At 40.1% G+C, this 25,392-nt stretch overlaps 1 protein-coding gene and 1 long non-coding RNA gene across 2 annotated transcripts in view; one reads left to right on the top strand and one right to left on the bottom strand.

Annotated features, from left to right (window-relative positions):
* Positions 1-943: 943 nt before the first annotated feature.
* LOC113951489 lies at positions 944-25,392 on the top strand. Its single transcript, XR_003529168.1, has 3 exons — positions 944-1,906; positions 19,834-20,117; positions 24,281-25,392. It is a non-coding gene; the product is annotated as an uncharacterized LOC113951489 (long non-coding RNA).
* The window catches only part of LVRN (laeverin), a 37,148-nt gene continuing 15,544 nt past the window's right edge, over positions 3,789-25,392 (bottom strand). The window contains exons 7-20 of the mRNA XM_027652519.1: positions 22,041-22,181; positions 21,656-21,721; positions 21,456-21,521; positions 20,232-20,401; positions 18,776-18,852; positions 16,926-17,065; positions 14,666-14,721; positions 13,779-13,932; positions 12,800-12,894; positions 12,012-12,119; positions 8,165-8,335; positions 6,149-6,289; positions 4,891-4,966; positions 3,789-4,212 (exon numbers count right to left, since the gene is read on the bottom strand). Coding sequence (XP_027508320.1) covers positions 4,066-4,212; positions 4,891-4,966; positions 6,149-6,289; positions 8,165-8,335; positions 12,012-12,119; positions 12,800-12,894; positions 13,779-13,932; positions 14,666-14,721; positions 16,926-17,065; positions 18,776-18,852; positions 20,232-20,401; positions 21,456-21,521; positions 21,656-21,721; positions 22,041-22,181 — 1,608 coding nt within the window. The 3' untranslated portion in view covers positions 3,789-4,065. The remainder of the gene's footprint in view (positions 4,213-4,890; positions 4,967-6,148; positions 6,290-8,164; positions 8,336-12,011; positions 12,120-12,799; positions 12,895-13,778; positions 13,933-14,665; positions 14,722-16,925; positions 17,066-18,775; positions 18,853-20,231; positions 20,402-21,455; positions 21,522-21,655; positions 21,722-22,040; positions 22,182-25,392) is intronic.

Raw genomic sequence — 25,392 nt, 5'->3', positions numbered from 1 at the left:
GAGCTTGATTTAGCTGGTGGGGTTCCTACAGGGACAAGTCTTCCCCACCATGAGCACATGACTGTGAATACACATGGGTAGATATAATACAAATATCCCTACTGTTGGGAAGGGAGATGGGAAAAGGGGGGAGCAGATGTGTCGAATTTCTGTTGAGCTTCCTGCAGCCAGAAAAATGGGGCAGCTGAAGAGAAAAACACCACATTTTTCGGTGTAAAAAATTAACCTGTGATGTTCTTGTCGCATTGGAAAACAGTTCCTTGGAGTTCTACGATTTCGTTGTTACAATGTTGACACAGCGTGAGGCCACAGCTGGTGGTCCTCACATTTGAGAGCTAATTTGCCCCCTTCTCCCCTCATCTCCATTTTTTCCAAACAACTGAGTTTATCAGGTATTTCTGCCTCTTGTTTCTTTCTTTGTTTTTCTTTCAAATCAGCAACAGCCCCTGCGGGGCGTGGGCAAGGGGCGGAACAGACGGGGAAAAAGCACACGAAGTGCGGGAGGTGAGTTCAGTAGCCGAGATGCCCAGGCGAGGAGGGTGTGAAAGGCTTGTGTGAGGCACAAAGGCCAGAACAAGCCCCCCTTCTCCAGAGAACGCTGTTAATGCTCCTTGCCCGGCCGGGCACTCCAGCTGCGGAGAGACCCCCCCCGTGCCTCGCCTGTCTCCGTGTCTCCCTCAGGCAAATGCAGCCGCTCCCACCGACTCGCGCCGTGTGGCTGAGCCCACAGCAGAGCTGCGGTTTTATCTCCCCCGTGGCCCGTGTCCACAGAGCTGCCTCGGCCGCAGAGGCACATTCCTACCCCCCTCACCTCACAGCGCTGCTGCCACCGGGACCGGGGCGGTCCCCGGGCGGGATCCCCGCCCGTTCCCTGCTCCCTCCCGGCCGCAGGGGGCCGCTGGCGCTCTCGGCTCGCACACGCTCCGCCCTCACTCGCCTGCCTCGCCGGTCCTTCCCGGTTCTCCCCGGTGTTCCTCGCGCGCTGTGCAGCGGCCCCAAGGCTCCCTCTTGTCGCGCTGTCCGCTCTGCGCGGCCCCAGCCGTTAGCCGAGCCGGCCCGCCTCGGGGAAAACCCGCTTGGGAAAGGACAAAAGCGCCGGGTGGGCAGGGGAGCGAGGGGGAAACCGCAAAGGGAGGAACGGCGGTGCGAGCGCCGAGGTGAGTGACCGCGGCGGGGGCTCGCAGGGCCGAGCAGGTGGATGGTGTTCGTTGGAGGAACTGCGGCCTGTAGGAGGGACCCTGGAGCAGGGAAGCGGCGTGAGGAGCGGGACGGAGTGCGAGCGAGGAGTGGTTGTGGGCTGACCCCAACCCCCGTTCCTTCTTGTCGCTGGGCTGCTCCACGGGAGGAAGTGGAAGAGTTGGGAATGAAGATGAGCCTGGGAAAAAGGGAATGTGTGGGGAATGGCGATGTTTTAATTTTTGGTTTTGTTTCTTACTATCGAAGTCTATTTTAATAGGCCAGAAATACTAGACATCTATTTTAATAGGCCCGGTTCCAGCCATTAACAAGGTAATTTTTGCGGTAGCCAGGACCCCTGGCATGGCCAGGACGCCGATGTTATTTTATACCACCTCACAAGGGGGGCAGCGAAAAAGGGAGTCCCTTCTGAGTTAGCGTAGCAAGGCAGAGGGAGCAATCCAGTGTCTTTTTGCCTCTTTCTTGTACCCTCTGTCATTAGTATTGCTGCTGTTACTGTTTGGTATTTTTATCTCACTCCTGTTTCCAGTAAATTGTTTTTATCTCACCTTTTTCTGCCTCCAGCTCTCCTCACCAGCCAACTGCAGTGGGAAGGGGAGGGAGAACAGGGAATGAGTGAGTGAGTGGCACATGGCTTGGAGAGTCTCAGTGGGAGTACTAAACTGGGGAGTACCATTTCCAAACCACAACATGCCCCTGATGGTAATCGGTAAGTTATCTCCCTACATGAGCTATTTCACCTCATTTTCTCCCTGCATCCTGTTCAGGAGTGGGAGAGCATCAGGATGGGTATTTCACGGATAGCCAAAGTCAACCTGCCCATCCCCACTCATGTCCTTGTCTCATAAATCCCGTCACAAAGAATCACAGACAACAACCTCCAAAAGACCGGAACCCATTGTCCCTCTGTCATGGGGAAGATTTTTACCACTTAAAGAACCATTGCCAGAGGTATCAGCAGTAGTGATTTTATTGAACTAAGATATTGTAAAAGTAAAACTTAACAAAGGGCAAGTTTCATTCTGTTATTTACTGCACAGAGTTATGATTCAAAGTTACCAATGCAAAATCTTAGTGTGCTATAATACAGGGTTGTGCACTATATTGGTCATTTACCAAAGCGGTTGGTAAAGGGTGTTTCAGCCTCTAGAAGCAACCTGAGAGGTGTCCCACCTCCAAGGCAGATTACCCCATGCAGCAAGCTGCTTAGCAGGGAGAGCTCAGAGAAGGCTCTCTTAAGCTGTAATATTTATGGAATAAAGCAGTTGGCTCACAGCCAAATTACAGGTGATGGAAAAGGTAACTTTGAGACTCCTTGTATCTACAGCTCCCTGTGTTCCTTGACAAATGAGTCTTGGAAGAACCACCTGCTATTGTGTTAGTCACATATTGGATGTTCCAGTTTCCAAGCTCAAATGCATCAACGTTCACCATGTCACCCTGTTCCTGCGTGGGCTATCAGAGAACAGCTTGACACTAGGGACGTTCTTAGCCAAGTCATGGTCTATGCCTTTCCTGCCTTTGGAGCCTTAACCAAACTACTGTTAGTTTGGCCAAGGGGTTGGGTCCATCCATCTCACCTGGCTCCAGAGGACCCCCTTCACCTTTGGGCCAGGGGATGCAGAGATGACAGTATTTTTTGTATTTTGTGAGTCTTTGCAAAGCAGAAATGTGGCAAGGCCACATCTCAGTTCATTTTATGGCATTTTAGTCCCCATTCCTTTTGCCTACCTCATACTGACCCTTCTGGGATTTGGAACAACCCTGAAAGAAGCAGAAGGCTGCTCCACCCACCTCATCCATGCGTGCCATCATGCAGCCAGGAGGCATGGGGCTTGCACTTTGGCCACCTAGGCCCCACAACCAGCTGCTTTCTCCTCATCTGCCTGGGAGGCTTCTTAGGGTGCCAGGATTGAAAGGAGATGCAGGCAGAATGGGGCAGCAGGGCAACTATGTCAGGAGGTGCAGAGGAGAAGTTGGCTGGTACCCTTGAACCTTGTCTTAAACAGCGCTAAGTCTCTGTTTCTACTGGGAACTGCTTGACATGCATTGTTGCCAGCTCCAAAGTGTGCTGCCCTGTCACACATGGATGCGGTAAAGGAAGAACAAGTGTAACTTTTGACTTCCACACTCTCAAGGCAGAGAGCAGGACTTAAGGCAAAAAGCTGATCTTTTTTCATCAAATGTATTTTTTTCTGCCCCAGGGCCTACTGGATGCATCCTGGGTATCAATGACTCAGCTTTTTTCACTGGAAATCGCCCTGTACATGCACATCTTCACAATTACATCCCGTAGCACAGACCTCATAGGTACTATTAAAGTTCATTTCCTGGACTCCAATCCATGTCCTCATACTCATTTTCAATGAACTTCCTTTCATTCCAACTCTCTTTGCAATAAAGTAGCTTTCCCAGCTTGTCCTGGATTCCTCCCATGCACCTCTCCTTCCCTTGCTGCATTTCTCAGTTACCACTCTCCAAACCTGTGTGCTCAACAGAAGTACGGAATATAACCTTTTCCATCTTCCTCATATGTTTTTGCCACCAACTTTTACCACACCTTTCATTTGGATATTGAGAAAAAATGAAGGATTTAGAACTGTATCTGTACATTAGATCATCATTAGCAATGCATCCCTACTAAATCTCATCCAGTAGGAAATTAATTTAGATATAATATGCAAATATGTTTATACTTTCTTTTGCTGAATCTTTCTTTTCTATGTGAATTATTTTAGCCTGACTTTTCAGATGGGAAAACAACCACGGAACTCATAAAAATGTGCTTTATCTTTAATTACAGCTTAAAATGAATACTCAGATGATACTGAATCACGCTTTAAAATATACTGGAAATTGTTTTCCAAGTCAATCATCTACATTTTTCTCTAACCAGCTGGCAACTTTGATTAGTAGTTTTTTCCTTTCAATATTTTCAGATTTTGTAGATTCCAGTAGCAGAGTAGTAGCCTCTCTCTCGTCCTCTTCCAGCGTAGCATTATAAAAAACTTGCAACTGAAGAAATAAATGCATGAGCTTAGTTCACATAACTTCACTTGCAGCAAGCAACTGAGTGCCTGGCAGATGCTTTAGACAGAAGTGCAAGAAAAGAAGGAGATGACAGAGACTAAAGAGGGGATGGGGCAAGCTTACTGATTTACACTACGGTTGGAAAACTCCTTACATATCAAGAATGTGCCCTTTTGCTGTTCCTCTAAAAATCCTTTCAAATGCAGCCAACTTCACTGGTACCACACTGTCTAGGACTAGTTGGGTAGCAGAATCCTCTTGTGCTGCCTGTTTTACATTCACAGAACGAGAAATCTTTCTCATCAGTCTAATAAGCAAAAGAAAAGAGAGTACTGAAAAATAGTGAAGAAATATAGGGGGGGAGCGGTGAACAAACAATATGAGAAATTAAACAGATCCCAGTATGACAACCTAATGCACCAGCAGCCCAACTTTGGTACATTTTCTGTAGACATCATAGCAAAGGTTATCTCTACAGATAGATTTTATAGAGAAAAATGAGATAGTTTTGATAGAATTTATTGGGACTCAGCTCCAAACTTGAAGGTTTGGAACACATCAAAATTATGTCCTATGATTTCTTTAAAAAACAAGAGATGTAAAAAACTGTATTTACAAACTGGCAATAAAGTTAAAACTGGCAATAAAGCTTCTCTGGTTTACCTCTTGGATCTGTACATCTGTATTGACAAATCTTCCCATGACTTTTAATACATCATGCAACAATTCCTGCCCATATCTGCAAAATTGAGATAAAGGTCCTTCAAACAGCATGCTAGCAAATATACTAAATTTCATCTCATTTGAAAATACTTACACTAGTTAGTGATTATTCACTATGTTGCAGATACCAACTAAGCTGAACTTTGTAATTGTGTATTCTTTTTCCCTTTTAAAGAAATACCGTTAACATTCAGTTTAGACATTTGAGCAGGATGAAGCACAATAATTATCCTTCATTTCCATTTCCCAGTAAGATCTGGTATTTTTACTGATATTGTGAACCCACACAGCCAAACTGAGCTAGAAAGGCTAAGCAGTACTGATTCTAACCAGTTTGTGTTTCTGTTGATATCTGAGGATGGTGTATAAATAAACTCGCACTGTTCTTTTAGTTTGAAAATAATGGGTCAATTTCCTAGCAAATTTTTCATCAATACAGAAAAGCTTTGTTGGTATGATGCAAATCTGCTACAGCTTGCCTTTCCTAGTGTTAGCAATAAAGTTACACATTTGAATGTACAAAGTGGCTGGTTTTGGTTATGCTGCCACTGATGGATCACAATGACCTCCTCTGCCACCAAGCACCTGGAATGTACTCTGTGACAGCCCTACTGCTTTTCACCAGTGCCAAGGAGAGAGGGAGTCTTCAAACAGACATCAGAATACTTGCTTTGCTCAAGACAGGTAGCCCAACCTCACCTCCAGTTTACCTACAGCAGTGCAGGTAGGCTGGAGGTGGATTAGGACTTAAGTCAAGGAATAATATTGTAGTTTGTCCTAGCAGTGCTTGCAGACCTGCATGCTCTAATCCCCCATCTATCCCTACTTTCTTTGGAAAAGAGGTTACGATCTTATTCCATCATTTTACACCCATGCTTGTGAAACGCTAGTAGATAAACCCATTTCTAGAGTCAGAGTTTCCAAGGAACCTAACACTTAAAAGCACTGAAACAGTCATGAACAGACTAATTTTTAAAGCGTTCTATGTTTGACACGAGCTCTTCTTTGACATTAAGCCATGATTGTAGTTGAATCCTCTGAAAACTCTGTTCTGCACACTTTAGAAATTGAATCAATCATTACAAATAGCCACCTGTGGAAGGAAAATCTGCACCTGAATTTTACAGCTTAAACATAAAGATGGAGGAAGAAGCCAAAGGGCCACAGAAATAAAAGGAAGCCAAAGCTGGTTACTTACCTTTCACTTAAAAGTGACCAATTTTCAGTAACAAATTCCCAGGCCATACGATGCCCAATATCCTTAGCCACCACATTTAAGATGACGGTTGAAGTACAGTTAGAAGAAAATAATGTATCACTGAGTCCATATTGCAAGTATCTGATAGAAAAGGAGGTAAGAAATGCACCAGTCACTTGCTGCTGATCATGCCAATGATCTGGAAATATATCTCAAAAAATATCAGCATGTGGAAGGTTATACCAAAGTTGGTGTCACTCTGAGCTGTGTGTTCAACTTGGGTTTTGTCCTTAACATTGGTGAAATCCCATTCTTGCACACTAACTCTTCATGTCTTAGTAAAGTGAGGGCATAGCATACCAGGTGGGCATACAGGCATTTCTTATCTTTGTTACAGAAAGGTAACTGCTCCTACCAGACAAGCCAAAGAAGGGCAAACTGCTTGTCACTTTCAGGAGGTTCACTTTGCTGTGACACAGGTGGAGCCTAGAGAGTATGGCGGCAGACACACTGTTACACAGAGGTGACCTGTTTATAAGGGTTCCCTACAAGAAGACCCAGGAAGAAGCTTTTTCATGGGGGTTAAGGCAGGGTTCCAGAAGTATTATAAGAACTACCAGCCAGTGATGTCAGTGGCAGTGACTGCCTGAATATCTTGAGAAGGTAAGTATTTTCTTTGTTGCCTCAATCTTTCACAGCTTTCATGCTCCTATTTTCAAAGGAACACTTCTAGAGTTATTCTTCTCATAAGGTCTTGCAGGCAGCTGCTTTTTGAGTATAGTAGTTGAGCTGGGTTTCTCCCATTTGCATGCCACCACTACGCTTAACATAATGAAGAAAACATTCTGAGGGCCAGGAGAAGCACCCCAAAAAACTTTCAGGGTGGCATTTGAAAAAACCCAATTGGCATATCGGCTACTAAGGCACAGGGAGGAAGCAGCTCATCATGACTCCCTGAACAATAAAGGATCATAGGTTAGGGGGGAAATCAGCATAGCTGATGGGGTATCTCTTTGCAACACTTCTTGCGTTAATCTCAGGCATATTTTTTCTGTCTTTTCAAATGACCACCATCACTAGAGCAGGTGGCTGGAAGGAGTAAAATCTCTGCTACTTCCAGAGCTTTAGACCCATGGAATTCATGTAAACTCTTGGATGATCATCATTACATTGCCAAATTTGCATCTTTTAACAAATGCTTTAGGTAATGTAAACATGACAGATTAGAGAATTCAACATCAGAATCTTTTTACTGATAAAGAGATGGATGTCAGTAAAAGAAAATTAACACTGTATTCCAAACTTTGTGTTCCGAAAGCATTTGGGCAAGACTCTTAGATATTTGTCTTAACTTTTTGGTTGCCCCCCATGGAGTCAGGAGGTAGACTTGATGACCCACATGGACCCCTTCCAACTCAGCATATCACATGATTCTATCACTCTGCGAAGCTGGAAATTTAAAACCCCACTAGTTTTCAGTTGAATTTGCACTTCAAATGGTGAAAAGCTAAGTCTATTTGCACCTTTGCCTTTAACCTGGGTGAATTTGCTTCCGCACAGAGGCTAATAGGCTATGACACTTCCGTTTGGAAACAAAATAAGCAGAAGTGAAGGAGTTGGGGAAAATTATGTAAAATCATAAATGATAAGGAAAAATGTCAAAGCAAATTATAATTACTGTTTCTTATGGTGCATAGGGTGTGGGCAGCCCATGGGTTTCAAGTTAAAAACCAACACAAAATAATTCATTTTAGTTCAAAAAGGTCACTAGATATATTGATGGAAGACAGGCCCAATGCTGAACATGACACCGCTGTTGCATCTGCAGAAGGATCATTTATTTATGTTTGCCCTGTTTATTATACCTGCTCCATAAGAAAACTTATGATTCGTCCAGTGGTCAACAAGACACATACTTCTGAGGCAGACAAACCTCCATCAGATTTGCACAGCACGGTACTTATGTTCTTATTATTTACTTCTACATACACAGAGATATGCTTTGATCAGGGTCACCTGTAAAGTAACCATGACTCTTTGGCACAGCTCATGGCAGAGAGCAGGATGTCTTTATCGTCCTCTGTGGAGTCAGTATGGGTATACATTTCCCATGCAAAATTCCATTCTTTAGCACTTCCCAGAGCAACACCATAGCAGCACACTGTTCCTCTAATTAAATAGGGAATTCTGCAAGGCAAAGTAAGATTAAAAGATATTGTACTGTTGTAGAGGCAAACCCAGTTGTTAATGCATAATGGAAAGCAAATGTTCATTTACAGTTAAAAGATAGACATGAATGAAAATATAAAATAACAATGTAAATAAAGGTGGGAAATTTGATTGCTTTTTTTCATTATTTAAGTATTGAAAAAGCATGCAGTTTAAAGGAAAACCAAAACACTCCACATTTTTTAGGACTGTTGAACTAAGCTATTTTTTTGTACGATGCCACTGTTTCCCATCACAGCCTAGGAAATGGCATCATCCCAGACATGCCTTTTTAAAATTTCTTCAGTGAATGCATCTAGTAGGAAGGTCCATTTGCAGCACAAATGGAAACAGAGGGACATTTCTCCATGCAACAGGCAGTCCCCTATTACACCCACCCCAGGGGAGAGTCCTCAACATGGCAATGAATTTCATAACAGAAACCGAATGCAAACGTGATCAGTGTAATACTCCATGCACAAAGGCTGAATAGAAAATTTCTGCTGTGGTGATGATGTGTCTCTGACATTAAGACATTGTCAACACTTTCCAGTGACTTCGGTATTCTACTTTGCAGGCTATCTGAAAACAGTTCCAACTAATGGTATTTTGGACTAATTCTCTGTAGAAGAATAGTTCCCATTGCTACAAATAAAACATTTAACTTTTCAATAGCATATTGTTAATCTGCTCATCATTACATTAGACCAAGATTGTAAGTAGAGGTGTAAAAACTATCTTCCATCAGGAGATACACTTGGAAAAACAAGCAAGTTTCTGGTCACAAAAGCCAGTCTTCAGGCCCAAAATTTGAAACAAGAATTTCAAATTTAAATACAATTTGAGAAAAATTCCTGAGTTTCAGTAGACCATCCTAGAGAAAATGAGGATGATGTCAGCGGAAAGAGAGCCAATGTTAGCCAGATGGATGGATATATGAAACCAATCTTCAAAGCAAAAAGTTATAAACTCTGGAAATGAAGGACTAGTGGGAAAGAGGGAGACAGCTGGGTGTTTTGAATGACAGACATCACTAGTTAAGAAGTGAAAATGCAAGATGCAGGGATTTTGGTAGTCCTGTTGTGGGTGGGGGATTTCACTGGCATAATAACAGAAAGTGGGGGCAGATTTAATATTTATTTCAAAAAATACTTTGTATTCATTTACCTAGATAGTTGCTGTAATGTAAGGAGTTTGCCAGCAAGAATGATGCTTACTGAGATTGCGTGGTTATGATAGGATAAAGAATAGTCCTGTGATGAATCCTTCTATGACAGATCTTATTTGAGTTACAGGATCTAGTAATTTGTTCAATAATCATTTCATAATGTTGCAGTAAGGGGTCACAGTAAGGTAATAACAGAGTAAAGCTCTATTGCCCAAAGTGCATCTATTTATTTTGCAACTGCAGCGATTCCAATAGTTGCAGGAAAATTTTGGTTACTATGTGTAAAGTTGTTGTAGTTCAAGTGCAAATAGACAAGTTCTGTGTATCATTTGGCTGTAGCTCCGATGTTCAGCATTCAAGGCAGGCTGAACATGCAGCCTGCTGTGGGACAATGGTCTGCTGGCTGGTGACATCTATGATGGCCCTGAAGTGGTTATGTTGTGTAGTTCCCAAGCAGAGTCAGTACAGTACAAAGGAACTTTGGAGCTTGAAAGATGTGAGTTATTAATCTTGATATTTTTCCCGGGAGTGATTGTATGGTTTGATATTACTGGCCTGCCAGGATTCTCTCATTTCTGGACCTTAGGGAAGATACAAAAAGCTGCTGGAATGCAGGGTAGGTTATTTTACATTGTTTCTTGGAGCCAATGCAGAAGTGATGTAGTGATTTCTGAACTTTTGAGGGTGACAGCAGAATATGGGAACCTTTAGTAAATAAATAAAATGTACAGCAACACTGTCCCTCCCTCTAGGCTAATTTCCTTCTGTCAGAAGAAGACAAGCCAGTAATAGCACCACTGAGAAAACATTAATTAAGCAAGTTCCACTATACTACTAAAAAAAGAGTAAAACTGAGAAACTGGCTGGGAATCACAGCTCTTGGCTTGTTATTTTCATGAAACAGATAAAAATGCACTGTAACATGTCCAGTTAAGTTTTGCCAGAAACTGTTTGGAGATGTTTAGCTGAAAGTCAATTGCACAGTTTAAAACAAAAAGCATTATTCCCTTCCACAGATGTGAAAATTCTACTGGGTTCCACCTTTGGCTGAACAGCTGTAGTGTCCTATTATGAATTTGCTCTCAAAATGGAGAACATTAAAGCATCTAAAGGGATCTGTCTGTGAAATGTGAGTCAAAAGTGTATTGTGCCCTTTTCCTTTCCTACCCAGCATATGGAATTCTCTTTAACTCCATGGTAACTGTGACCTGTCACTTGAAATCTAAGGGTCCTATCTCCTCTTGTTTTTTTTTTTTTCCTTAAAACGTGGTCTTTTTTTTTATTCTTAACAAAATTCAGAGTTGCATTTTTCTCCACACTTACAGACCTGTAAAGTCCTTTTGTACTTATCTCAGTGCTAAGGAGGACACCAAAATTAATATTCTTCATCTAATTCAACCCCCAATATACTAATATTTCACAGACTGTCTTGTCAAGACAAATAAGGCATGTAGCATTCCACCAGAAAAAAACCCTCAAATATTATTAACAGGAGAAGATAAATGACTATTTTGAAAACAGATTGAGAATTCTGCATAATATTGTTGCTTCTAGTGTGCAATAATAAGAATATTCTCTCTGGAAAGTAACAGAATGTATTTAGGCTGTTTAAATATTCGGTCTAACTGCAAAGCTCAACTGGGTTTTTATGAGGATGATCACTATGAAGCTATTTTAAAAACACAAACTTAAAAGTACAAGTTCAGTTTACTTAGCCAACTACGTATATCAATGGAGATGCAAATAACAACAAAATATTTATCCCAACTACAACAAATAAAAATAGACTTTAAATATTCACTCACCAGTGCCAATACTATTTGACAATTGCATAGAAAGACATCAAAAGAAAAGGGAGGAAAAGAGAATAAGAATTTCAATATACTGTAAATCTTTAACCGTGCAATACTTGAATACAGAAAGATTATTTCTGGTGGAGTCCAGACTCCACTCTTACAGACCAGGCACCTGACCACTAGGCTCCAGTAACAACATAAGAACTGACAGCTGTTCCCAACACCTCTTTACTTGAACAGAGAACATGCAAGGCAATTTGGTGAGCTCACCATGGGCAGATGTCTGTATCATACAAACACCATTTCACTCAGTATTGCAAAGAGAAGCTTAGAAGATGAGTTTATATACATGATAAGCCTAAGGCTGTATTGCAGCAAAGGCACTGGACCAGATGGGATTTTAGCAGTAATATGAGGTTCACCTGTTACATGGCTAACCAGATTTTGGTCTTCATGGCAAAATCTGCATCCTCCAGCCTGTAAAGTCTAGGGAAAAAGCAGTAATTATGAAATCATCATAAAGCTGGGATTTGGGGAAGAGAAGGGGGCTGGGGGTGACACAGTCTTAAATTCTGTCATTATGTCAAGAAATAAGAGCAGTGTACAAAGGCATTTCTGGTTTTGCCTCCCCCCTTTAACTTTCCAGCTCACTTAGGCATGCACACCTCTAAGAACAAATCAACATTCTTACTTGTATTCAGGGTTGTCCATCCACTTAGCATACAGTTCACCTGACAGGTCCAAACAATCTTGGAGGCCCAGCCAGCACGCTGTTGCAAAAAGTTTTTCCAAATATATTCTTGAAAGGAAACCAAAATAGTAAGAATAAAAGATATGCATTCCACATTTGGAGTACTTGAACTGTGTTTGACTACCACAGTCTCAGTACATGATGTCATTAACCCAAGAGAACCTCTGCTAGGAACAGCTGAGGTTTAATAAAATAATCAAACAGTCAACAATGGACTCCTGACATTAATATAATTAATATTAGTGAGGCAACAAATGTACTATATTTTTTTCTTATTTTTTTGTGTGGTTTATATCTTCTTTGCTAGTTTTAAGGTCCTGGTTTTAAGAAAATCATTCTGATATTCAAGCCAGTGGCAGCAGTGGCCTTGCAAAATGAAGTATTTTAAAGTTTTACAGATTGATCCATAAATTATATCTTAAGTTCACTGCTGTCGGTTTTGCTCCAACTAGTGGCAGCCTGCTGAGCCTCTTCTCTGATAAACAAAAAGCTACCACTCAGATCCTCAAACTATCATCTTTTATGCTCCTATTCTGATATTGCATTTTCATTGGAGGTGTCATCATAATTAATACACACTTATAGGACAGTAAAAATAACAAGTCAGCTACGTTCACATTAATTAGAGAATTATTCCTGTATCTTGTATTTAAATTTACACAAGCAAGCTGCAATGCATCAGATCCAATCACACTAGAACAAACTTTTGAGAAAAGCAAAATACTTACTGAGCAAAATAGTCATCTTCCAAAGCATCAATATTTTTATGAATAAAACCTGCATAATAATGGTATATTGGCAACATTCTCTTTAAAAGGTATTTCTTTTAAAAGAAGGGAAAGAAAAATTACTTTCATTTAGATGCAAGTTTTTATTTTTCTGTGTTTCTTATATACTCAGATTTATGCTAAATATTTACCACTATTAATTTCTTGACAATACAGCACATTAAAATAAAATAAAAAGTGGATCTAAAATTCAATAAACCTGTACATCAGTTCAAACTGGCAAGTTACCATTTCACATTACTAGGACCTTTGAAATCATTAAGAAAGAAAACAAATACTCATTCTCAGAGAAAAAGAAAACAACCTTCTCGACATGAAGTACTTTGTTAGTCTCATGTATTTTAAACCTACCTCTATTTTCTAGAACTTAAGAGAACTAATACTGTGGGATTGTACTTTAAACAAAAGTGAAATCTTCAAATAGAAGTCAGGGAAATTAATATGACAGTATGACCTCAGGGAGTCAAATATGGGAGAGAATCGTCTCGTTTAGTATCCAAAGCCAATTCCTTCTTTCTCTCCATGAAGATGAGCTGAAAGGCAGTTCAAACCACAGAGCACAAACACAATGTATGCCCTTTATACACAGCAGTGCTAGTCCTTTCACTTAATACTGATAGCCATATTTTCCAGATTCCCAGTTTTACAAAACCCAAGAATGAAGCTTAATGTAAAGAATGTAAATATATTTCTGTTTTATGCTAAGAATTGCTCAATACTTATAATTGACTAATATACACAATTAAGTACCTCCTCCTATTAAAAAAAAAACAATTTGACAAAATCATGCAAAAGGAATGACAAGAATTCTGGTACATCATAGTCATCATTTCATTCTTGAGAATTTAAAAAGCATTAATTTTAGACTGATGTATTTACATGATCTAGTATCTTTGCTATCTAACAAAAAAGGTCATACCTTTAAAAGTGGATATACTTCGTAGTTCTTCAGTGTACTTTCCAAATTCTTGGGTACTAGGTTTAACAATACCATATTCCATATGAAGAGTTCATCTTCTCTGGCAAGGTACTTTGTTAGTTCAAGTGCTGTTTCAATCTCAACATATCCAAACCTATGTGGGAAAAAAAAAACCAACCAAACAAAAAACCCCAAACACATTTGAGGATACTTCTATACTTCACAGTTACATTCCTAATTAAATGCCAGTTTTGAGCTCTCATGAGAAAGGACATTTGTATGAGAGAAGGAATAGGAATTTTTACTTCCTCCTTTCAGAGCTACCTCGACAGGACCTGAAGGGAGGGGGGCAGTATGCTTTGGCCACCTTGTCTCTGAGGTCACTCAGAGACGCTTTTGGGACCTCTGGTATGTTTGAGGCACAGATACACTTAATGCTTCTTCAGCTCCCTACAATATTGCTGACCTCTCTGGCACCATGGACATGAACAACCAAGTCATGCATCAGCAACAGAAATGAATGAGGTATTAAGAGTGATGCAGTACAGCAGCATAGCTGAGATATCCCAGAATAAATTATAGAAAATTCAGAATCTACATTTGGAATAATTTTTGGGTTACAGCAAATACAGGTTAGTCCCTAAAGAACTCGTGGCAGTGCCATTATTTAAAATAATTTTCTAAGATCTGGAACAAAAGTTAAAAGAAATTTTGAAATAAATCACTTAGCACTGACAAAGGAAGGGATTAAATAATTCCCTCATCCTTTTGTCAAAGCAGTTGTTCTTACGAGATACATATGGATAGGAATGAGGGAAAGAAATAGCAATCTTGAATGCAATCATGTTGTTTAATCATTTTCTGTGACATATTCGAAACATACTTACTTTGTCAAAACGAAAACATCATCTATCAGCTGGAATCTGCTGACAGCGGGAATAGCCTGCAGAAAGCATTCACGTAGTATTAGTAGATCTAAACATGTCATTAAGAGTTTAAAAAAGCTTTACTATGTTACAGAAGGATAAGACAAGTCCCGAGCAGTTTTTCTAAGTCAAAGTAAGTCTACAAAATGGCTTCTGCATTTTAAGCTGAAATTATTTATGTGCTTTTAGAGATGTTTGTGTTTATATATATATTTATATATATACACAAGCTACATAATATAGTTTTATATATAAATATACAACTACAGTACATCAAGCATAGAACTTCAAGACCCCTCATACTTGCACATTGTCATAAAAATAAAGTATAGAAATAACACATTTCCTAAAATATCCTAGTTATATAACTTTGGTACTCTTTTTATCCTTTTGAGGTGTAAATTCAGAATAGGTATTCAGTCCAAAGCAGAGTGTTTCGCACTATCATGAATTAAAAGACCAAGGCACAGCCATGGGTGAACCTGCCTACAGCTCATGCTCTTTTGAGGACTACTGGTCCTCTTTGTCTCCTCCCTATTCCATGCCCCTTCAGCTTGCCCACTGCTTGAGCAAATATTCCCACCACTGACTGCTGGAAGCATAAAGCAGGGCAGAAATGCAAAGCTCAATGTGCAGTGTTGAAACTGGGTGGAGGTCAGGTGGTTTGTGTTGCCATCCACCAGGGATGAATGTGAAGTGGGGCAGGAGCTGCATGATCTCGTTCTTCTTCTTGATATCAAGAAATATTCTGTATAACACAACTGCAAAGAATGGATGCTTTTGCACAACTGCTACCAAGAACACTTTCCTACCAAGAAATATTCCCACAAAGAACAGACAGTTTGACCACAGTCCCACCTACAGCACTTTGCACAATAGTAGTTAATAAGGTATAGAATGTACCCTGATTTCCCACCTAACTGGGGAATGAGAGTCTGACACAAAATTGTAGGGACAGACTGTTCATCCTCCCCATTCTTCCCAGAAGGGACACCTTTTGGTAAGGCTCGCGTCCTTGGCCACACCAAGTGTTTTCACTCTGGAAATTAAGCTTGTGATTGCAATCGTTTTGTTAGTTTATATACAGCTGTTCTGCAGTTAATGCATTTATCATTAGCAATTCAAAAGAACTGCATATGTTGCATTTAATAACCTGCGCTATTTGAAACCTGACTGCCTTGCTTGAATGTCACCAGGCCTGTAGTTAAGAGACTATTCATGAACCTCATATCAGACCTATAGTTATGTCTTTACAAGACTGCGTGGTGCCAAAAAATGGCTCCAAGTCTGCACCCACCTAATTTCCTGCTGACTTAGATTTGCTGTGAAAGAAAAAAGTCTATAGGAAAGGAAGCCAGTGTGCTGTAGAAAGGTTTAATGCGCTCTGATCATGTCCAAACTTTCTAGAGAAGTCCGACTGCATTGATTACTATTATGTTGAAAGGTTAAATTTTCTTACTGTTGTTGCCGAAACCAGTGACCTGACCTTCGTCTCACTGTCAGATTAGGCAACACTGGATGCTGAGCAATGCCATATACAGTCACAGTTGTTCTGTACCGCTTTCACTTTCAGTTCAGTCTGTGGCAAGTCAGAGGTGGAATGAAATCTACTCTGAGTTAGTGTTTATAGAAGACTCAAAGAGCCCAAGTAGAATTGATTGGAACTTTTAAAAACATTTTCCACAAAACAAAAAACAAAACCAAAACACACATACAAAACAAACAAAACGCCCCAAACAAAAACAAACAAACAAACAAAAAACCCCCCCACATATAAAACCTAAGCCAGAGGATTTTTTTTGAAATTTCGGTGCAGAAACATTGTGGTTTGAAGAAATGAGGAAATAAAAAGCTTTCTCTCAGCTTTGCTTCTCCATAGTTGCCTAATACCAGATGAAGCTCAGTTACACATTCATACTGGTAACTCCTTGAGCCAGATTTGAAGAGACTGGAAGAACCACAAGTTGTTAAGACAACTTTTAAGATAGAATGTGATGTAAAATTATTTTTCATGCCTGTGTGAAACTGTTTAGGCCTGTCCACTTCTCTATAAAAGGCTGCCAGTGACTTTAGTGGTGCAATGGTGGATCATTTCTTCTTATGTAATATGTGAGTTTCTCATTATTCCCGGTTTTCACCAATGTGATTCTGGGTAAGAACTGCAAGAAGAAATACATGGAAAGAGTCTTCTTATAAGCTTAGAAAACAAACACGATCTTACCTTTGGATCATTTTCAAGCAAGTGTGCTAATCTTTTCAAGTTTAATTGGTCATAGTTCACCCTGTAGTATCCAGTTAAATTTACATTTAGCAGGATCCAGTCATATTCTGACTCCAATACTTGCATTTCAGGAAACACTTCTGTGAAGTGACATTAGAGTATATAATTTTATTTTCTAAGCACTAAATTGTCTTGCATTTATAAACACTAGACTTGGTGCTCCTCTGAGATCTGAGGTGGGAGTTTGAGGCTGGACTCAAAGAGAACCCCTCGAAAGCTCAGTGCATTTGTGATCTCTGCTCTGCTCAGCGGAAGAACTTCAACTAGCCACTGACTCCTCTGGTACTGAGCACCTTGAAATTGCAAAGGGGAGGCTGAAGACCCATTTTGCTCCTACCCTTTAGCTCATAGGCAGCTGTGAGAGTTCAGAAAATTTACCCAAGAACAAACTCTCTGGATGGGAGCAATACCCTCTCATGCCTGCTGTAGGGCATGCGCCCTCAGCACACCTGTTGCTCCCAGTGCTGCTCTAAAACACAGTGCTCCATACTTTACAGAATAACTGATCTTACCAGTATTCACATAAATGGACATCCAAATCAAAACAGATAGTGCATTTCAAAGAGCCAGTGAAGCCTTGAAGGGTCTAAGCTGCCTCATCAGAAGAGTATTCAAATGCTGGTTTAACTGGCTACAGTCATCCTGATTTGAGAAGACAAACTCTTAAGACAGTAAGTCAATACTGGTGAGTAGTCTAGACCCAGCACTGCTTTATTCTGAACAGAAGGCTGAGACCTCAATGTTTAGACAAAGCAAGTATCACAGGATTCATCCTGTATTCAGAGAAGTGCACATCCCTTTTCTGTTTATTTACTTGTCTGTATACTATGAAATTAATGAACACTCAAGCTATCCTGTTATCTAAAAAAGAAGGGAATTAACTTCTAACCACTGCAAACAGAGGATGAAGAGCTGCAATACACACATAGTGTATTGTAGTTTTTCTTCCTAAGCATTCCAATGCATTAGTCTCTGCATCTCTTTGTAACTGATCTAAAACCTGAAGGAGTCTGGGGCTGACTTAACAAAGAATATGATTACCCCATTCTAAAGATTACATTTCTTCTTTTCTTCTTCTATAAAAAATATAGCTGTTTATTGGAAAGCACTGAGTTGGGAAAGAACAGAATTTTTTATTTGATTGGAGATGCCCATAAACTCACTTTTCTAATATAAGACTTTTAAACTTTTTAACATCTTACTCTTTTGATGAGTATTTTTTCATTTAATTTGCATAAACAAATTAAATTAAATGGTGTTAAAAATATTAATTTTCTGTTGTTACAGATATTCATGTGGAATTATGTTGAGTCACTTCCCACAGCTGGTTTTAATTTTTTCAGTTTTGTATCTACTCCATGAGCTGAAAATTTTCTGGTATTTCACAGCTGAAATCCTATCTATACTCAAAACCTGGCATTAACATCAATGGAATCTGTTGGGGTAAGAATAATACAGAAGCCTGAGGTCCTAGGAGTTTGAATTTACGTAAAAAAAAAATGACAAAATCAAAATTACTGTGGAAATCTCTACTCATAATATGTGTTGTACCATATTATTAAAAACATACATTGAAGTTTGATGCAACATAGGAAAAAACCCCATTATATTGACCTAATTGAAAATCTACTGGTATTGTAACACAAAATCATCACAATGGATAAAGATAAACATTTCTGTATTAAAGTTTTATCTCCCTATTAAATTCAAATATATCCTCTGTTTATAGAAGAGTTTGGAGTGGTTTTGTTAGTTTGATTCTAGAATGTATAAACAAATACATTACTCACTGCTGCTTTTATCTAGCCACATTAAGGGTTGTGATGATCCATTTCTCATCCAAGAAATAGGAATAATCCATGTGTTACTTAACAAAAAAAAAAGATATAATAAGATTAAATCTTATGCTTAAAAAAACCCTTTTTAGCTCATGCTAAATGGCATTGCAAATTAGTTCCTTGTTACAAGAATATCCATCTATCTTGTCTCCTCTCTGATGCATGAAACCTCATCAGATGGTAGTACTAAATGCTGGGTCAGCATTTAGATTCATCATAAGGGAATTTTAGCATGGCTTTAAATAGGCACTCATATCAACAATATTGTTCAATGCTAGGTATTTGAATAGCATTGTCTCTCTCTGCTCTCTTTCCCTCTTCAGGCAGTAATTGTCCTCACCTATTACACTTCATCCTATTTCTGGAGAACTTAAAGCTGCTTTTCAGAAGGGTATCTACTAAAACAAAGCCCCATGCAAGCAACACAACTGTGATTCAAACAACTCTAATTTCTTTTCTGATGAAATATAAAGCTCCTGGTGAAACAGATGAAAGCTTCAAACCCCTTAAATATTCCACAATACATGCCCTGAATTTTCTTACATTCACCTGGTAATTTGCTTTTGTTAACTGTAAAGGACTTCATAATTGTAACTTGGAATTTCTTATCTGAGATAACCAAAAATACTGGATGGACTAATGCTCTGCAATTCCTGGAGCTTGGGAGGAAAAGGAAATTCTGTGGCTTTTGTCAAAATTTATTTGCCTATTTGTACCTTTACACTTTTCCCCCACGTGATCTCATTGGTTCCTTCCATGCACCTCAATACTCATGTCATCTGCTGAATTTCGTGAGCGTTCAAACTCTAGCCAGGAGTTTCCAAAGTGGGTCACCAAAGGTAGCTCCTTCTATCACCATTTTTAGACACCTAAACAAGCAGCACAGCTTTCAAAAGGCACTCAGCAATGCTCACTGACAGGAGCTCTAAACTGCACATCAGTTATCAGCACTTTCTGAGAAAGGGGCCAATTACAAAAGTATTTAAACGCAACCCTTTTATCCTTGTCAGGAGGAAGAGGCTGGGAACATGTGCACTGGAAAGAAGCTACAGCATGGTTCATCCAGATTCCCAGTCTGTAGACCTGAGGGATGAGGAAAGAAGAAAATGCCAAGCAAAAATCCTGCCTGTAACATATTCAGGATCTGTGTTCGTTGTTACTATTATGTGGCTGGAAAAGTCACTATTCCAGAGGAAAGCACTCTTTTGGCAAAACAAGCAGAGTTTGAACTATTGCAAGGTCCACTCTTAAACAGATTTTACTTAACGGCTCACAACAAGTGAAAAATCAACAAGTAAGTAAATCAACAAGTTAAAAAAATCAGATCATCAAAACATAATGTGCTAACTGAACAGTTTCCTGAAAAAACGTGGTATAAGCATACAAGGAAAACACAAGCTAAACATACTTGTTAGGATCAGTACTCCTTCTATTCTTTTTATTAATGAATTGTTCCTGTGTGATTGTTCCAGTGGTTATATTTAATGTTAAAACTGGAAACCCATTTTGGCATGTCCAGGAATCCATTATTTGCTTTACAGATGCTGGCAACTGAACTTCATCCTGTGCATCTATGACCTGCAAGAGAAAGAGGAATGAGAAATATTTATGATAAACAGCTACTTATTGACATTTCTTCAGCAACACTTTGAGAGTTGTTCTAACATACCAGAGAAAATAGCTGCTTAGCAGTTTGATGGTCTTTGGCTTATGCAAAAAATAAATGTAACAAAGTCCCAAGGACATTTTTGACATTATAATAAAGACAGCATAAGCCTTTTTCAGGAATTATGAAATACTGAGATATTTCTCATTCTGTAACCTGACTGCTAACTTTTCTCTTTTTAGTGTTAATACACTTACAACCCCTGTATGGCTATGACAGACTTGATTTGTTAATTTCTTTCAAATAAAGCTACCAGAACACAAAGATTTTTAAGTGTCCTAATGAACAAATTGAATAGTGAAGACAAATTGAAAAAGATACTGAACTAGAGTCCAAACTAGTGTGAATTGATGCAGTCTTCACTGGTTTCAGAGATGTGATAAACTTGCACATCTGAAATTGTAGGACTCTCATTCTTAACTTAAGCCAGCATCTACAACACAATAGAAGCCTTCTTTAGAGGAACAGGAAAGTGGATTTTAAAAAAAATAAACCTATTATTAGGATTTGTGTTCTCAATCAGATTTCTGTGAAAACCATCAAAGAATGAAATGCTGAGCTGCTGCCCTGAGTATAAACTTTGCTGGATCTGTGACATATCAGCATCTCTGATCATCAAGCCCAGGACATCACACACTCTGATCTGACAAAACTTAAGCTCCAGAACAACAGGCTATGCAATTTCACGTAGGCTTATGCAATCACCATGGAACTCAAAACTCAGCCTCCCCATCTCATCTCTCTATTCCTTGTACTTAGTTCCACTGATCTCAGGTGCAGTAAAGCAGACAAATAAGCACTTGAGAGGACATTAGCTGAAAAAATCAGCAAAGTAAACTTCATGTGAGAGAAAGACTGCACTAGGGATAGTCACATTCTAGTGCAGCCTTCTACAAATAGTATATACCCCAAATTTGGACTGTGCCAAACACCAGAGAAAGAATTCTAGAGATATAAAATAAGTACCATCTGGATGTGGGTCCAGAGATCATCTTGATTAGCATTTGAGAAGGAAAATTCTTTCAGATACAACTGTGCAGAAACAAAGAGAAGCATCAGAATTCATGAGGGTTCAATGAAAACCATCAGCAAGGCAAACAGCAATGTGTACAATTGTCATTTTCAAGCTCATAAATCAAGATGAGGGGGTTTCTTTTCAAACTTACAGTAAGTGCTCTGATGAACAACTTTTCAGTCAGGAAACCAGAAAGCATCCAGGTTATAGAAGCTCCCTGGAGTACAAAAAAAAAACCAAAAAAAAGCATGAGAAAAAAAAGAATTATTATTGCAATTTTTGTTGAAATATTTCTTCAAACTGTATTTCAGAGAAGTTAGTCAGGCTACTCCTACACTTCATATTTCACAGAGGTTAAAGATGCTTCCACCATTTCCTTTGTAGCCAAATAAATAACAACACCCAATAAATTTGTGCGTACAGCAGAAACGACTTTTGAATGACAAAACAGTTCTGTTCAACGGTTCCTCTCAAACCTACTTTGTACTATTAATTTAGAATCTGTGAGAAATGGAAAGAATTTTATATTTTTTAACCTTGTTGTATGTGATGCTGTCAAACAGAGATGTTAAAGAAAATGATCCTTTGATCTTGTCTTCGCTCTCTGACAGTGATCGAATTATTTCACTGTCTTCCCTTAAGACAGGTTGCACAACATGATCATAAAAGATTTTATCCTGCAAGAAAAAGAAAAATCTAGGTGAGCTGATCAGAAGATACTAATTCTCAGGAGACAACATGGAATTAGCACTATTACAAATCGTTTGTCCATAAGCAAGGAATGATCCTCTTCCCCCACTCTCTAACTTTCTCATGAAGGACAAGGGACAACATACCTGATCCTAACATTTTCCACATGCAACATCAGTAATTAAAGAAAATTTTGCATCTGAGAATACTGTGGGCTTGGGCCTGACAAAGTCAGTTACAGTGTAATGCTCAAGGACAAATAAGTCAACTATACTAAACAGCAGAACAAATACTGAAAACTGAAAGCCTGTATCTCATTTACATCTGTATGCCACGAATATGCCAGCACGTTCCTCCTAAATTCCATGTTTCTCCTTCTGCAACCCTAACCAACAACCTAAAACCTAAGCTACTGAGGGTACCAAAGTTATGAGGCATTTCTGCTGTCACCCAGTGAGAAATATGGAGGGAAAATGGCTCCTCAGGAGTAAATGCCATCTACCATGGTCAACAGTTCACAGTCCCAATGGAGATCAGTGACAAGTGGTGTCCCTCAGGGCTCTGGTTTGGGACCAGTGCTATTTAGTAACTTCATCAATGACGCAGACAAAGGAATTGAGTGTGACCTCAGTAAGTCCACTGATGGCATGAAGCTGAATGGTGCAGTTAACACAACAGAAGGATGTTATGCCATCCACAGAGACCTGAACAAACTTGAGAAGTGGGCCCATGGGAACCTAATGCAGTTCAACAAGACCAAGTGCAAGGTGCTGCATCTGAGTCAGGGTAATCCCGGATGTGATTACAGACTAGGAGACGAACCACCGAGACCCATCATGTGGAGAAGGACTTGGGGGTTCTCATGGACAAAAAGCTGTATGAGGCAACAGGAGTCACTGGCACCCCAGAAAACAAACCCCATCCTGGACTGCCTCAGTCCAAGTGTGGCCAACAGGTCAAGGGAGGTAATTCTGCCCCTCTACTCTGCTCTGGTAAGAGCCCACCCGGAGTACTGCCGCCAGCACTGGGGTCTTCAGCACAGGAAGGACATAGATCTGTTAGACTAAGTCCAGAGTGGGACCACAAAGATGATCAGAGGGCTGGAATACCTCTTCTATGAAGACGGGCTGAGAGAGCTGACATTGTTCAGTACTGAGAAGCATCCAGGAGACCTCATTGCAGCCTTACAGTACCTAAAGGGGACTTATAAAAAAGAGGAAAAGCAACCTTTGACACAGGAATGACAGGAGAAAAGGGAAAAAATTTAAATTAAGGAGGAGAGATTTAGATTAGATCTTGGGAAAAATTCTTTACTGTCAGGGTGGTGAGGGGCTGGAACATGTTGTCCAGAGAAGTTGTGTACCATCGCTGGTACTGTTCAAGGCCAGGTTGGAGGGGGTTTTGAGCCACCTGCACTAGTGGAAGGTGTCCCTGACCATGTCAGGAGCATTGGAATTAGACAATCTTAAAGTTACTTTCAAACTCAAGCTCTTTTATGATTTTGTGATAAATCAGCGAAGTTGTCTTTTTGTCAAATGATGATTCAGTTTCCCCTAGCTGTCTTAAGACAGAATGGAAAATAACATAATTACAAAGATAAAGACAGAAACCCAATTTTTTTAAACACTGTAGGCCACTTTGAGCACTTCTTTTCCAAGGAGAAGATCACAGTCTTCCAATTAATGGCATCAAAGTTGTTGACCAACTTTTCTCCTTGTAAACAGCCAGTAAATTTTATTTTCAGAGTTCAATTTGAAGTTGAACATGAGCCAGCAATGTACCCTTGCAGCAAAGGCTAATGGTATCCAAGGCTGCATTAGAAGTAATACTGCCAGCGGGTTAAAAGAGATGATCCTTCCCCTCTACTCAGCACTGATGAGGACACACCTGAAATGCTGGGTCCAATTCTGAGCTCCCAAGTACAGAAAAGATATAGAGCTACTAGAGAGAGCTTAGCAAATGTCACAAAGATGGTGAAGGGACTGGAGCATCTCTCTTATGAGGAAAGGTGGAGAGAGCCAGAACTGTTCAGCCTGGGGAAGAGAGGGCTCAGAGGGATCTTATCAATGTATATATCTACTTGAAGGAAGGCTGCACAGAGGACAGAGTCAGGCCCTTTCCAGTGACAGGACCAGAGGCAACGGGCATACACTGAAACACAGGAAGTTCTCTCTGAACATCAGAAAACACTTTTTCATTGTGAGGGTGACCGAGCACTTGCACAGGTTGCCATGAGAGATTATGGAGTCTCCATCCTTGGAGATATTCAAAAGCTGTCTGGACACGGTCCTGGGCAACTGGCTGTTGGGTGGCCATGTTTGAGCAAGGGCGTTGGACAAGATGACCTCCAGAGGTCCCTTCTAACCTCAGCCATTCTGTAATTGTGAATGTATATGGCCCACAAAACTGCACAAGAAAGACCTGTATTCTCACACCTGTGTGATTTACTCTGGATTTCCTAGAGGCACATCACCTAATTGTAATTTATCAAATAGAATTACTGCCCAATATAAAAGTTTACTTTATGGACACAAATGTCAATTGTTGATTTCTAGAAAGGCAAACCTCTAAATTAAAGGTTTAAAATTAAAAAGAAGTCAAGAATCTATTTCCAATTTAAAATCTGGTGGCTTTTACACTTTTCAGTGGTATTAAAGGCTTTTCCTTTCTTCGGAAGCTGAGGGCACTATATAGACATTTAAGATTGCACAGGCAAGTGCACCTCATGTCATGACTGCAATTAGCAGCAACTATCCACCTGTCTCAAGAGTTTAACAATGCATGGATTTTGCTAATATACTACAGGATTTATGCTTATTCCCACTTGGGCAGAACAGGAAGGAATTTTACCCTGCTCTTGGATTAGCTATGTGCATTATATTTGCCTTATCTACAACCAGACATCCAGGGACCCAGTAGGGTAAACAGACTCAAAACAAACCACCTTAATTACTGTGTCATAAAGATACCTGAGGCACAGGACGCTTGGAAAAGAGCTTGGCAGGCAGGGAGGCAAACTATCAGCTACAACAGGACCCAGGAGAGAAATCTGGGTTTGCTACATGACAGATCCAGCACAAAACACCAGCTCCTTGTCACTGCAGAATCACAGCTGTCCACCTGTCCTCTGCATCAGCTGTAGAAGAGCTGGGTATGGTCATGGCCCCCCAACAGATGGAAACTTATCAAGGAAGAATC

Source organism: Corapipo altera, unplaced genomic scaffold (assembly GCF_003945725.1).
Source record: "Corapipo altera isolate COAL_440 unplaced genomic scaffold, ASM394572v1 61286, whole genome shotgun sequence".
In the NCBI taxonomy this organism is placed as follows: Eukaryota; Metazoa; Chordata; class Aves; order Passeriformes; family Pipridae; genus Corapipo; species Corapipo altera.
This window is presented reverse-complemented; position numbering and strand designations above follow the sequence as displayed.